Source organism: Falco rusticolus, chromosome 6, assembly GCF_015220075.1.
Source record: "Falco rusticolus isolate bFalRus1 chromosome 6, bFalRus1.pri, whole genome shotgun sequence".
Classification (NCBI taxonomy): domain Eukaryota; kingdom Metazoa; phylum Chordata; class Aves; order Falconiformes; family Falconidae; genus Falco; species Falco rusticolus.
This window is the reverse complement of record NC_051192.1, coordinates 35,813,521-35,828,768: the sequence shown is the minus strand read 5'-3', so window position 1 is coordinate 35,828,768 and position 15,248 is coordinate 35,813,521. Positions and strand designations below refer to the sequence as shown.

Sequence of the window (15,248 nt, the reverse complement as noted above, 5' to 3'; positions counted from 1 at the left end):
AAGGACTAGTTTGAGTCTGGAATATTAATAGTAATGTTAATCTACTCATGCATAAGCTAATGCAGTATTTGGACAGAAATGTCTGCTGGTATGGGGAACAGCTCATATGGCAACTGTGGATGTGACTAGGTCACCGGTGACATTATGGCCATGGGGGTGAAGTGGGGCAGGAAGGGCCAGCTGAGGCCACGCAGACCACGTGGTGACCCACACCTGGCAGTGCCCCTGCCTGCCCGGGGTCCTGCCCAACACACGCTGAGGCACAGCTGGCCTTCCTCAGCGCCAGTGCTCACCCCTGCTCCTCCAGGGAGGAACAACATGCATGTCCAGCCAGGAGCTGGCTCTTCTGCCTGCTACAGGCCACCTACAACCATGTCTTAGCTCTTCTTCCCTTTCTGTGACCACCTTCAGCTCACGGCAAAGCCAAGCCAGCTCCTGGAATGAGCCTCCCTCCAGCTGGGAGTTAGCTGCTCACCTATGCTGAAGCTCTGACATGCTCCCCCTGCACAACTCTCATTCAGGTTGCTAAGAGAGATGTGAGATGCTGTGGCAGAAGGTCAACCATGAAAAATTACAGTGCCGGGAATCCTTGGATTGCACGGTTGGTGCACTGGCATTGGTGGAGGGGGCAGCATGAGGCTGCTCAGCACCGGGGAGGCTCCAGTCCATGGGACTGTGCAGACTGACCCCTCGCCTCTTGTCTGATGCCAGCCTGGCCAGCAGAGAGGTTCTGGGGTGGGGAGCATGCTAATGCTTAGTTTAGTAGTTTGTCAAATCCCACTTTTTAATGCGTGCCATGTAATAAATGATCGCTTTACACTTTTGAGTTGTACATGTCCTGTTTGCAGAGTCTCTTTGTGCCTGGTTAAAGATGCCCAAACACATTTTGAGCTAGGACCTATTTGTGTTCCTCTTCCCAGCCCACGTCTTCCTGTGCTGGTGGGGTAAGTTGTTCACCCAGCTTGGTAGAGCACATTGCTCTTCTCCACAAAGAGAGGGCACTCTCCTACATTATCTTTCAGACTCTCTTCATGACCCTGGTGACTTCACTGATTACAGAGAAGATCCTTCTTCCCTTTGATCCCATAGCCTCCAGCCTCTGTTAGTCTATCAGACTCCGTAGTGTAAATTATTAATGTGTATACATTATTAATTTGCATTGACAGTTCAGAAATGCTACACTAGTAAAACCCCAGAAGCTTAACAAGTAATTATGAAGCAGCATCTCCACACTTACCAGAGATAAAAGTGGTCTTCCAATGGTCTGAAGTTACAGGATAGCAACAAGACAAAACAACGCAAATTGATCTGTGGCTTCTCTGTGCTTGTCTTTTGTGTCACTGCTAAATCCAGTGATGTCCAGTAATGTGTTGTCTGCGTTATTTCAAAAGCAATAAACCCTCATATACTAAAAATGCAGAAATGTCTAGTATATAATTAATTAAGCTAATTTCCAGTTTGAGAGACTGGAAAGTTTTGTTGAGAAAACATTGCATAACTTCATTTCCTTCTTTTAAGGTACAGATTAGGTGGGTGTCCCCTATATTTCAGTGCTTTTCCAGTTTCTAGAGAAAATATTACTATGCCTACATGGAAAATTACAGAATACAAACATAACAAAAATGCCAGGTAATTTACAATGAATGTTAGCTTGATGAGCAATGAATCTATTTCTATGTGTCTGCTACATCTACCACTAAAAGCAGTTTCCGTTATGTGTTTCCTTGACTAACACATTTTTTATGGTTTAAGCCTAATAGAGCTATACGTATTAGAGACTTGTCCTGCACTTGAAGTTTTGCTGGGAAGGGTGAAGTTAAGCATATATGGATTTACTAAAAAATTAATCTGCTTTTTCCTTTTCGTACCTTCATTTTTGAAATGTCTTCCTTACCTTTGTAGTATTACTCATTTAGGATGTTGGTTTAGCCATTCTCCACATATTCCCTTTGTTAGCCATCATTCTACAAATGATACATGATAGATACATCTCGTTTGAGAGCATAATGGTAAAGCAGTTTTTAATTTATCTGGCTATCATATTTGCTTGATGATTCTGCCTGGTTTTGCAGTGGATCTTTTTTGGTAATTAACCTAAATAAGTTTGCTGACATTATCCGTACAAAGAATAGATATATTTCCTCTTACCCATGATTTGTATTCCGATTTCCTGTACTTTTCAAACATAAAGTAATGCAGCCAGCAGCTTGATGCTGCAGCCATCACATTCAGGCATTTGCAAGCATTCAGTCATCCATTTGTTTCTGGAGGAGGAAGGTTTGTTTCTGACTCTGCTCCCCTGGCTGGCAGTATGCATAACCTAGAATTTAAGATTACTTGTAGTTAAGCTCTGTAGCTGTCTCTGCACATTTAAGGATTTGACTTCTTAGTCCACTTTGATTTCTAAACACAGAAGTCCAGAGGACCTGCACAACACTGAAACATATTAGTAAAAGGAGTTTCAAATGCATGCTTTGTTTCTTTGCTTCTTCCTGCTCCTCTAGAGATCATCTCCCTGAGCTCTTCTTTGACTTCACTTTGACTTAGCCTCTATCCAGCTATATTTCTTATAGCCCTTCACTTCAGTGCTCTGCCAGAGTGTTATTTCAGAGCCACATGCTTGTTCAGCCTTCCCTCTCAGATGTATTTGGTTGGAAAATGCGACCGAGAAACGGGACATTTGCCTGTCCAGCACAGCTGAGTGACAAACACAGGTGTGCACCATTTGACTGACCAGATGCAGAGAATGCTATTGCTTTGCTTCATTTCATCCTTTACGCTTCTAAACACTTCGACTTACAACATCTTTTTTACACTTGCAGCCATGTTCAAATTTTATTAGTAGCTGCTGGCATTTTTTTTTTTGGCTTTGTTTTTCTATTACATTTTGGTTGTCTGAGTTATGACTGAGTTAAATCATATCAGTGTGTTTTCTTCATCTTCTCTTCTGACCATTTCATGCCTGAAGTTCTCTGTATGTCTGGGGGAGGAAAAAAAGAGAAAAAAAAAAAGGATTCTGAAAGTGCAATGCTTTCTCTGACTTTTAATTCAAATTGTAATTTTGCTAAAAGAAATGCCACTGGAATCTCTAGAGCCAATTCTGACCTTGAAACATCTCTGCCTTTCTTATCTGAAAAAAAAAAAAATATTTCAAATAAGCTTCTGCTGAAATCCTCATGTGTCATTACTTAATCAACTTCTTTTAACTACCCTAATTCTGCATTTTTGATTGGTTTAATTCTTAATCACCAAGAGCAAAAAGGGGCTTTATTTTCCAGCAACGAGGAGAGTCTCTTACAAGAGACAATTCCACGTCCCAGTTTCTGCTAATGCATTTTGCATCCAAGAGTCACTAAACAAAGCACGTAAACAGCAGTGGGAGCAGAGACCAGAATTCAGCACTCAAACACCAGCCTCTTGCTGCAGAAGTATTTGCTTATCAATGCCAGAGTGCCCTTTTTGCTATGCCAGGAATGACAGGCATATCACTTTTTGTTTTCCTATGTACTGTTCTAATTATTGCTCCACTATAAGTGCATTTTATTTCTCAGCCCAGCCGTCTCTCAGGACTGATTTTCATTCAGTACAAATGTTCTCATTATAAAGATTTAACATGAGGAGAATATAAATGAGAAGATGAATGCATGCTAAGAATTTGCTTATACAGAAACAGTATTGATCAAAGGAACAGCAGACTAAAACACATGTCAGCATTAACATGCTCCTATTTCCAGGGTTCAGAGTTTCCTTTCCCATAAGAATGGTGTGACTCCTTGCCTCTGAAACCAGGCCAGCATAATGATTTTGTTTAACGAAATAAAAAGTGCAAAGCATCTCTGTAGAACATTATGGTAAGGCACTAAGGAGCTCTTTGAAGCAAATGCACCTTCATCAGAGATGGCCCTTTATCACTAAGGAAAAAACTTACGGAAGAATTAAAATTCCAAAAGGTTTTCACAAATTAAATTACTATGTGACCATGACTTACAATTTTCTTAAAGCTAAAATGACACTTACTTTATCCAACTGCTCACTAATCATGCAGCTGATCCACTCACGTCTTGGTGCTGGGAGGTTATATCCCTTGGGAACTGCTTTTGTCTGGTGATTTTGCGTTGTCTCCGCTGCCTCAGATCAGGCAGTAGTCACCTCTAGATAAAGACCTCAGGGAACAGTCACGAAGGCCCTCCTCTGACCTCTGGCAGTTTGAATAAGACCAGAGGTGTCTGCAAAGACATCAACATCTTTGGCATCTCAGTGACAACTTCCCCCTCCTCCAAAGGGATGGAAACAGCTGAAAGCCACGGTACTGATTCAGTCCCTCATATTCTCAGGCCCAGACAATACGCCATTAACAGCTGAACAGAGGCAGAGGGCATTCACAGATAAAAGACTACTTTGAAAAAGATTGTGCAAAACAAGTCCCAGGCTAGAAGCAGAGTGAAGCAACCCTGAGGTGTGTGGCTACCAGACTACCTGAGGCAACCAGATTCCCTCCTGGCTTCCATGAGACTGCAGATGGCTCTGCAGGTAGTATTTCATCTGTGGTGAAAAAGTTTCGGTTTACCTTCATTTCATGAGCATATTCTCAGACATAACTGATTTTAAAAAGTAAATGTGTGTTTTTACTAAACTTAACTTACAAGCTCTATTGAATGCAGTGGCTACGCTCTTTTTTTTTTTTTTTTTTTCTTTCTTCCCTGCTTGCCGAGTACAGGAACATGTAGGATATATCTCAGGTCTTCTATAAAATCAGAATTCTAACAAGAATGAGTCATGTCTAGACTGACATAAAAGTGAAAAGTATCATTCTTGTCAGCAGAATGAAGCATGGCTGACGGTCTTTGATCCATGACACACTTACATGGCCTTCAGGCTAAAATAGCACACACAGAAGTGTGCACAGTTATAATCAGAAACTTCTATAAATATATAACATAAAGCCTCTTGAATCCTAACTTCAAGATTGTATAACCTTGCCATGAAGTAGTATTTTGCCACTGAAAGCATCACACTTACTTCAGTAGGACCATTAGTAGATACAGGGCATTATCCACTGGGGGTCCCAATATCTGTGTATCTGGATATAGTGTCTGAATTTGACCTTTAAGCTCCAATCCTTTTTAGATTCATATCACCTTCAGTCAACACAGAAACACTACTGGTTTCCTTTCACAATGATCTTGATGCATATTCATCTGCTGCATTACTATTTAGCTATCAGAATGAGCATCCTTATGCCACGTTCACCTATGCTTGGACATATTGGTTTCTACAAGTCTCTTCTCCTCCGTCAGAAAATCAGTGCCTGTTGGTCAGGACTTAACGTGGATTTACCGATCTCTGTGGTCACTCTATCAATTCTTAAACACCTCTGATGTATAGCTCAACAGTGCAGACAATTCATGGCAAGGGCTGCTCAGATATCAAATGTATGGCTTCTGCAACTTCTATGCTCTATGGCTAGACCAAGCATAGATGTCAGGAAGTTTCTCAGTGGGTCACAGGCAGCCCAGAGACTTCCAGCTAGACTAGTCCTGGAAACTGAGCTACTGTTTTTAAACCTGTCACAGACAACTCTGCAACCAGCAGCGTAGAAACACCTGAGTATGAACAAGCCAGAAGGTAGAACTGAAAACAAAACATTGACAAGCTTGCACCATCTGTTCTGAAAGGCTAATGCTTGCCCTGAATAACTGGTGCATCACTACCACAAGACATTCCCCAAAAGAAGCACTTAATTAAAAAATAGAATTGTCTGAAAATTATTTACGAGTCTGTGGAAGGCAACATATTTATTCTGGTGTTTGCAGTCAGAGCTTCACACCTGTCAATATTAGGTTCAGTCTCCATGTATCTGCATTCTTTGGTGCTCATCTCACAGCTCCATGCAAGAGATTTATGCTTTCATTTGGCAGCCATGGCTCACTACCAGTAGGAGAAAAATACAATTAAAAAAAAAAAAAAAAAAAGAGACCACAAGAAGATGGGTTGTCATAAGAGAATGAATCTGGATGCAGGATCTTTTTTACCCTGTTTTGTTGTGAATAGCAGTGTCTTATCAAAACCAGAAATAAAGTCTACGGTTGGCATTTCAAAAGGATGTGAATGGTTTAGAAACAAAAGCCCTCTTCACCTTCATGGGTCAAAACATCTAAAAAATCAAAGATGGATTTTAGTTGCTTAAACATAGGTATCCAGTGTCTTTTTAGAGGCTCTAGACTATCCTCTAGCCCACAGTTCCTGATCCAGAAGAGCACATGCCTCCTCCCGGGTTTGTGTCATATTTGCCAGACCCACTCTAGGCCATCTCCAATGATGGAGCAGCCTATGTTCAGGCCATTAAGCCTCTTAAACTTTTTCAGAGCTGTTATTCTTGATGACATCCATAAGAACTATGACTGAACAGAGTCTCTAATAACCAAGTTGCCTATCAAAGTCTCTGAACATAAATTCTGTGATTAATTTCTACAGTTTTATTCAAAACTTGAGAACAATGACTGTTACAAGTTGAATGACATAAAAAAGCCGTATCATAGTAATGACTTCTTATAGAGGAAAGGCAGATGACAACCTGAGATTCAGATAGAATATGATTAATTGTTTTCCTGTTTTCATAAGCTGATTGTCTGGTTTTGTGTTGTCATCTGCAAGTTGGATTTTAATTGATGCAAAATGAATAGCTGTCTCTGAATGAAGTAGTATTCAGTAACGTTCGATATGACACACTCAATTTTTGATGTTGAAGAGTGGACCTCTAGGAGGTTGTACCAGTACTTCCTCCTAAAGCTACACTCCCCAGAATATAAATTAATCCCTAGAGTTTCAAAGTTTTGCCATTTAAAATATTAATGTCTCGGGACTTGCTTATCTGTGTGAATTTCTTCACATGATTTCAGCAGCCAAGCTCTAGGTCAGTATCTTGGCACAACACCTGTAGTCAACGGCATGATTCCTACAAGCACAGTTTCTGTCAATCCTGTTACTTGCAAGTACTTCATTTGGAGACAGGTGAATACATACACAGAGTGGAAAGGAAAAAATACTTTATTGTGAACAAGGCATGTATGAGACGCATTTCAGAACACAGCATCATGTATCAAATGAGAAGGGGAAAAAAAAAAAAAAAGCTCTGACGCATGAGTTAAGTTACCAGTGCTTGAGACCAATGAAGAATATGCACACAGCTGTTCTAACAGCACAATTCTGATACCAATCACAACAGATATTCTATAGCTTTTATGATCAGAGGCAATTTTAAACAGTTTATTAAAAATGCAAATACTGGACCTACTCCTGCATTGCTGTACATCCAAAGCTTCAGTGAATCCTGCAGATGTGTGGAGGCAACAACGAGAGCAAACTGACACCCCACCTCAGGCAGGAGAAGGTAGAGATGGAGAAAACAACAAAAACAAAAAGACAAACCCACTGTTCTACAAAAGTAAAAAAGCAAATATCCCAAATATCATTATTTTCATGAGAAAACTTAATTGCAGCATCCTGACTCCATTAAAGCCATTAAGAGTCTGCCATTGAGATCAGTGGAGCCTGAATTTTATTCTGAAATTTAAAACATTCTTGCATTAGTGTAAACATCAGCAGAAACAACATGTCAGCATCTATACAAGTATTCAAGTGCTGTTAAAAAAAAAAACAAAAAACAAGAGTGCTAACCAAAAAATGCCAGTACATATCCAAAAGGCAGATAATTAAAAGTTTTCTTTCAAATACACATTTTAAAGTACTTAAAAACATCCATTTTTAAATATTTGTACAGCATTGCTAGGGAAGGGATCTTTGAGAAAAATCTGAATTATCTGCAATGCTAAAGGAAGGGCACAGTGTTTGCTCAGGTTTACTTAAAACCAGTATTTTTCCACTTTGGAGTTATGACATATACCTGCACATCCAAGCATGTTTCAAAGCAGTGCTGAGGAGTGGCTGTACTTCATCATGACGAAATATAATCCTTCTGTGCAAGTATTTCAGCATGATTGCTCATGAGCCATTTATACCCATCCATATTTTCAGTAAAAAAGAAAGGAAAATTTCTTTAAGAAATATTTTTTGTCTTTACACGACCTGATGAGATTTTACATCATGGCAATTTACAACCATGCATTTGGAGATCCAGAGTCAATACCACTTTACTATTCTCTGTTAAGAGTTGTGCCTGTCTTCAAACAGTTCTTTTCTAATTTTCATGCGGATCTCAGAACTGGATAACAGCTCCTTTATCTGATTCAGTCCGGATAACAGGGCCTGTGTTTCTCTGTGCAAAGCTTCCTTTACTAAGTCTGCTTCATGGCTCTTTCCTACAGGAAAAAAAGACAATATAATACATTTTATAACAACTAACGTCACTTAGAATCATTAATGTATGAGGATAAAGAGATCGTATGTGGTCTGGACAGTATTAAGTGCTCAGCCTTTTGTGCATATTTGTTTTTTATAAAAAGGTACTTTGTAAAAAAAATAAAAGTTACATCAACAAATGCTACCAAAAAGTAAAGAACAGCACAGCGTCACATTTAGGAGAAACTCCTGTCATATTACATACTGTGTAATAGTATCTGTGATGAATATCTGTAGTGGTAATTTTTAGCTTGGGATTGACTGCTGTTGACTAGGAAACAGCACGTGCTCTCACATGCAGTAAGCAGCCCTGTGGCAGTGCCGAACCCTCGGGTGAAAAGCATCACTTCCACTTATGGCAAGGCCTCTTCCATGGCCATCCACGACAATCCAAAATGCAAACACAAAGGGTTCAGCTTCTCTTCAAAAGCAAGGAAGGGACTCTTGGTATCAAGAGCAAGTGAAGACTGGAGCCACCTGCTTCACCATTCTTGTCTTTTTTCCACAGTCCGTCCCTCCCAGCACTCAATGGATTTTCAGCAGTGCAAGCACTTATTAAACCAGTAGAGAGTGTCCTTCGATTCAGAACAAACTTTTGATATGAGACTCACAAAGCAGAGTGCCTGTCACTCAGCACCACTTAGCAAATTTCAGCGGGGAGCTGGGACAGGTTTTTGTGGTTATTCTTGGTGGGATATCTGCTCCCAGGCTTTCTGCACAGTGCTCACTTGCTGTTATCATCATCACTCTCATTCTTACTGCTGCTTGCTGCTTCTTCAGTTTTCACAGGGCTTCCATCAGTCTGTCTGGTTTTGTTTTGCGTTTCTTCTAAATATTGCTGTACAGCCTTCAGCACTGCATTCTCCACCAGCCTTTTGCTGAGGCTCACCAGCTCTGCATCGTCTGGCTCTGCTGCATGTTTTTCACCTATGCGTCACAACAGACAAGAGAAGGAATTCATTGCCACGGAAAGATAGCAGCTGTAATTGTATCAGGAGCCTCTGTCTGAGCTGGATTTTAAGGTCGTAGCTACCTCTTCCTGACTGTAAAAAGTAATTTCCCCCTCCTCAAGCTCTGAATCAAAAGTTTCATGAAGATGTATACAGTGTATCAGATCAAAAATATTTCACTGCATATCTTAATTGTAACACTCCAGTAAAAGCCACTGGCTAACACTATGAGCATCCACTCAGTTTGGAAGAGTAAACATGCAAATTTAATTTCTTCTGCCCAACAATCACCTGTGCCATCTACGTGAAGATGAAAAACATAGTACACAATGAATTTACACTTTAGCAACATTCTTAAGTTTAGCTGCACCTGTTTTGTGATTTTGCTTAATAAATCTAAAACTCTATCTGTTTCCTCATTGCTTGTAATTCAGGAGTTTATAGTGGGGGAAATGACTTAAACACTCTAAGCACAGGTTAGAATTTTTTTTCCCTAAACAAAGCGTAGAACTTGGAAAACCATATATTCCCCCTCCCTGCCTCTCTTCTGTCTTCTAACTTAAAGCTCTGCCATTGAAGGAATGCAGACTTACTCTTACACTGTTCCAGCGGCCTTTTCTTAGATATTTACTGATAAAAGTAAGAAGCTGGCATTCCCTTGCTTTGTTGTATATGTTTATTCATGTGGACTCTTAACAAAAGAACTGTTTACATAGTGAGGACTTGCATACACCATTACATGTATTCTGAAATGGTACTTTTCCATCAAACTTTTTCCTTATAATAAACTATATAGCCTACTACAGCATGTTCCCTTTATAAAGAATGTAATCCAGGAAAAGCAGATTTTATTTCCCAATTTCCACTGGCCATGTAATTTGCCACTTCACAATTTCTTGCACTAGGTAACTAACTGTTTCCATCTGTCTGTATTTAAAGGTCATATTTTTAATGTCCTCTTCTGGAGTTAGCATTCTGCAACCAATTCTAAGAAGCTGTTTAGTCACACACATCTGGTAAAAGAGATACTACTGTATGCTCTTAGCACAAAGCTTTGTACTGTTCAATTATCTAAATTTGTTCTTTTTCATATATGTAAATGTATTCAAGTTTGCCAGCACATATAGATTATAGTTATAAAAGACTTTTATTAATCTCCCTGGTGGATTGCACAACACAGGAGTGATTTCACTGATAAAACGTAATTCATATGGGGATTCAAGGGGGAGAGGGAGAGGTAAACAAAACTCTCAGTTTTCAACGGCAGCACCTTTATTAGCTTTTAATATCAGCATCCCACTCTAGAACAGCAAGACAGACCAAACTTCCAGTTCTGGGCCTCCACAGCACTGTTATTGTGGGAAGGAAGAACCGTGTTCTCCAGCTAAAGAGCCATCAGACTAGACCTTGGTAATGCATTTCATTATATTTTGAAAAAAGTTTGGAAAAATACTCTAAAAAATATTTTTACAAGGCAGCTACGGGAATAAGTTTGCTTGAAACTTAAAAAAACCCAAAGAAAAAACCAAACCATTAAAAACAGGTTTAGCATTTCCAAGAAGAAACATTTCAGGTTAATATATGAGTCTGAGGGAGGCACAGGGACTGTTCCCCAAACTCAGACAGCTACACACTCTACGTTCTCTGGCCCACTGTTTACCACATTCCTTCACTATCCGTTAATCCTGGGTTCAAGTCTCTCCTAGGTTATATATGAGCAGCAACTCCTCCCAGCTTTTATGAATTGAGCCCACATACTCCTTTCAATGCAGCCCTCTGACATTGTTATTCACACAGCTCTAACAATCCGTTCACGCAACTCTGAACAAAACCAATGGGAAATACAGCACTCAGCCACTCTGACACTTGACCCTATAGTACCTAATAAGCAGAATATGACTCATCAGTCACAGAGGTCTCCAGATACCACAAAACAGTAGTGATTTTATGTATTCAGAATGTAATTTTCCTTGTAGCACATTATGTATTATTCTTAGAGTCTAATAAAAAAAAGGACAGAGCTCTTTGCTCCTAAGCATTTCCACAAAACAGTTCTCAGTTATATATATGTATAAAATCTGTATCTCTGTTATCGTATTTAAAGCTTCAAAGTAAAGAGTAAAGCTCACTGTGTAAGTAATTTCTCAAGCATAAAACCAATCAGGCTACCTAAAATGAGCTTTTTAAAGTATAGTTTATATAGCTACAGAAGAATGGTTTGGGAATGTTTGGGTTTTTTTGTTTGTTTCTTCACTTATTTTTAATATTTTGAGATATTGTAGGCTCACCAACAGTCTGGAGTTGAGTCTATAGCACCTCCTATGTGAACTCCGCATTCCCACTGGAAAGACATACACAGGATCTGACCTGTGAATGCAAATGTGTGCGCACCCCTGTATGAAGAATGCCCTTGGATTCATCCATCCGGCCACCTTGGTGGTGGACTGGCACATGGAGCTATATGATTCACTCATGCTCGATTTATATTCTCAGACTCCCTAAATAGAACTTGTGCAAGTGTCTGTGCAACGCGGAGGTTTGCAGGCAAGGTAGTTGTATACTATTGTATCATTCCTATTCATGACTGTTGACAAAAATAGGTCATGTAATAACAACAGGTATTTATCACCTATATTTACTTGAATATTTAACACACATATATCCTGTTTATGTCTCTCTCCATGATGCATAAGCTGCTGTCTGCTTCTTAAATATGTACAATTCCTATGCAGCAGACAAAGTTTCACTGTGTAGACTGTCTTATGTTATTGGGGTTATCAGAGTATCAGTAAGAAGTCATTGTAGATATGAATGTTTTAGATTTAAAAGAGAGGTGTTAAAAAAAAATAATCAGAATTGCTTTGTTTGTAAACTCTGCTTTGAAAAGGGAAAAGATGTACCACATGTGCTGTATTTGAATCTATGCTGTGCCTCTCAGTATGGACTGTGCAACTACTTTATTTCTGTGCCTGTGAATAAATACCTTCCACTGCTTTCTCCTGCATGTGGCTCAGAATAAAAAAGAAAAAAAACCTTTGATTTTGTTTATCCCAGAATTCTCTTCTACGATTTTCAAAAGATGAAAACAAATTCACAGTCTGTGTGTGTATCTCAATGCATCCATACTAAGCAGTGCTTTTTATTACTGACACCGAAGCCTATCATTGTCCTGAAATGACCACCATTTTTTCACAAAAGGTAACTAGCAACTGCACAGAATTATTCAAAAGGGGCTTTATGATCCTACAGTGTGCTGCTAGCAGTTATGGACATGAGCCAGATGCTTGCAACCAAATCCAAGTTTGGATGCAAATCCACTGCTGTATCTCTCTACTGGACTAGGTCTGCTCTCCGAGCCTACAACCCCTTACACTTCACAAGACTGATTCTGGATTTTGAAATACTGCACTGGAAAAAATGAAATTTTGTGGTGCTGGTACAGCATTTTGTAGGTACAGGTACAGCCTGTTTTGGAGTCTACGTGGATATCTCAAATTCAGAGAGATCCCACTCCTGTTTATGCTACTAGTCCATTTTTTGAGAGACTTAATTGAAGGAACCAACAGTGGATCCCTATTACAGGAAAAGCCAATTTTACAACATTTTACCAGCTACACTCCAAGACAATGTTCTGCAATCCTTGCCTCATGGCCTCAACACACTGCTGGTTTTTGTTTTGTTTCAGGTTGGGGTTTTTTCCCCACTTTCAACAACCTTTCACCACAACAAAGTAATGCCAACCTGTGGCAAATTACAAAGGAGATCCCTGATATTTTGAATAGGTGACTAAGACCAGCTGGGAAGTCCATACTCTGGCAGTAGAGGTTACAGTCTGCACCCTGGGGAGGGCTGTGATAACAGACATGCCTGTCTACCTTTTGGTTCATCAGTTTTCTAATACTATTTCTAAAAACTCTAGAAACAAAACAACCATGAGGGACTCGGGCAATCTTTCAAAAACTAAATTTAAGAAATCACTTCTGAAGGCTGGAAAACTTCATTTTTCTGCTTACACTGTGCCTCTTACTAACACCAATACAGTGGGCCAAGTTGCTGTTGCATACAGGCAAAACTTTCACAAGACTCCCTTACTGTGGTGACTTCTCAGTGGCTCCAACTCATAATAATCCCTCACCATAAAATAACTCATTATTAATCCCTCCGTACAGAGGCAAAAACTTTGCTGGTGTGCAGTATAGTGGGACTAGAAGGAAGGAGACAACTACCCTAACTATTGATGGACCCAAAAACCTTCAGCAGATAACTAACAATCACTTCTGCATACGATGGGATTGGAGAAAACAAAGGCCAGCCAATAGAACAAATTCCAGATAGATTGTAGTATGTGAATTCACACAGTTTGTGATGCCAGTCATTATGCCTTTATCGTGGTTCACTATGTCTATACTAGCAGAAAAAGACCTAAGAGTGAAGACAGCATTTATACTCACAACACTTGGGCAGATGTAGCAGACTACCGCCATGCTGCCATGCCCAGCTACAGCCTGCGGAAACATCCAGTTTTTGCTACACTAGACTTTCGCATCTATGGAATCTGATTCAAAATTAAATTATATCTCATTGACTTCCATGGGAATCAAATGAGTTTCCCACACCTACATACTGAACTGCAATGTCCCATGCATTAGACCAACGTGTTGAACATTTCCTTCACTGAGGACTTCACAGATAAATGTGAAGGCCATATATATTAACAGAATTATAGCATTAGAGAAATACCATCCCCCTTCACCCTGCAAAGACAGTAAGTCCACAGTCCATAATAAATTGAATAACAAGCTATAACCAGGCACCAGACCATATGCTTCCCACCCCTGCAACAGACTGTGAATGAGCCAGCACATTCAAGATCATGGTTTTGAAGTAATGAACACAAACACGAGCATGTGCCCATATCTAATCAACACAATAAGCATAGACAGGAAAGTTGACAACTCTGAATGTTTCCTCATTAATTAGGAAAGGCTTCCACAGAACATCTCTTCAGTTGGAGTGGTCACTTAAGAAATTGGCACAAATAGCACTGAGAGGAAGGCTGAAATTACAATCTCATTATGACATGGTGAAATTTGTGTTGCTGGATGTTCCCACCTGATGTTAAGAAGCGTGTGTAGTTTGGGTCTCCTCTGGGAAATCTAACAAACTTCTTTAGTTTTATGTATGTTGTTCTGTAAATATAGGATTGTGTAAGAAGGCAATATCAATCTGTCCTTTATACTGAATGCATGGGTTTCTAGTTTGCTGGGGGAGTTTTATTTGATTTGGCCCATCATGGAATAAACCCAACAAAACTAGGATTTTCTCATAAAAAGGAAATTAAGGGTGTTGCAGCTATTCAGGAAAAATGGTGCTCTTGCCAGTTTCAGTGATGACAGCAGGATGACAGGCTCGGTGAACATGGGAAAAGATTGTTTTGTTTCAGAAAAAACTGTTTGAAGCTCAGTGATCTAGAATTTCTGACCACCTCTAACTGTAAGTGGAGAAACAGGAGGTGCTCTGCTAAACCTACAGCTTCCTTCTGTGAGCACTGAAGGGTGAGATGCCAGAGCCACAAGCCTTCAAAACAAACAAACATAAGGAAACCAAGACTCTACTCCTGACATTCTGGGAGTTCTGTTACATATCTCGGGTTTTGTTTTCCTGTTAAGAGAGATACGCTGACAGAGAAATTTCCTGACTCCCTCAAGGTATTTTAATTCTTATAAATGAATTAAGTTTAAGCAGTCCAGTGGAACAGGAAAGAAAGATAACGTAATGGCTGCAGAAAAGAAGATGGTTTAAAAAGCTGTGGATTTTACTCAGTTTTCTCACTGATACTCAGGTAAAGAAAACAGACCAAGTTACAAAAGTGATTTTACATAACCACAGGAACATCCACTGTGCATGCTGATCATAGGAGAACAAAAACATCCAGGCAGA

General features: G+C 39.7%; 1 protein-coding gene across 2 annotated transcripts in view; it reads right to left on the bottom strand.

The window, feature by feature from the left end:
- Window positions 1-7,029: 7,029 nt before the first annotated feature.
- Window positions 7,030-15,248, bottom strand: part of AKAP7 (A-kinase anchoring protein 7) — an 88,359-nt gene continuing 80,140 nt past the window's right edge. Inside the window, exons 8-9 of one of the 2 annotated variants that reach the window (XM_037391949.1) lie at window positions 8,654-9,285; window positions 8,233-8,318 (exon numbers count right to left, since the gene is read on the bottom strand). In XM_037391949.1, coding sequence (XP_037247846.1) covers window positions 9,083-9,285 — 203 coding nt within the window. In that variant the 3' untranslated portion in view covers window positions 8,233-8,318; window positions 8,654-9,082. Of the gene's footprint in view, window positions 8,319-8,653; window positions 9,286-15,248 lie in introns of both variants that reach the window. The other variant, XM_037391950.1, reaches the window with a different exon arrangement.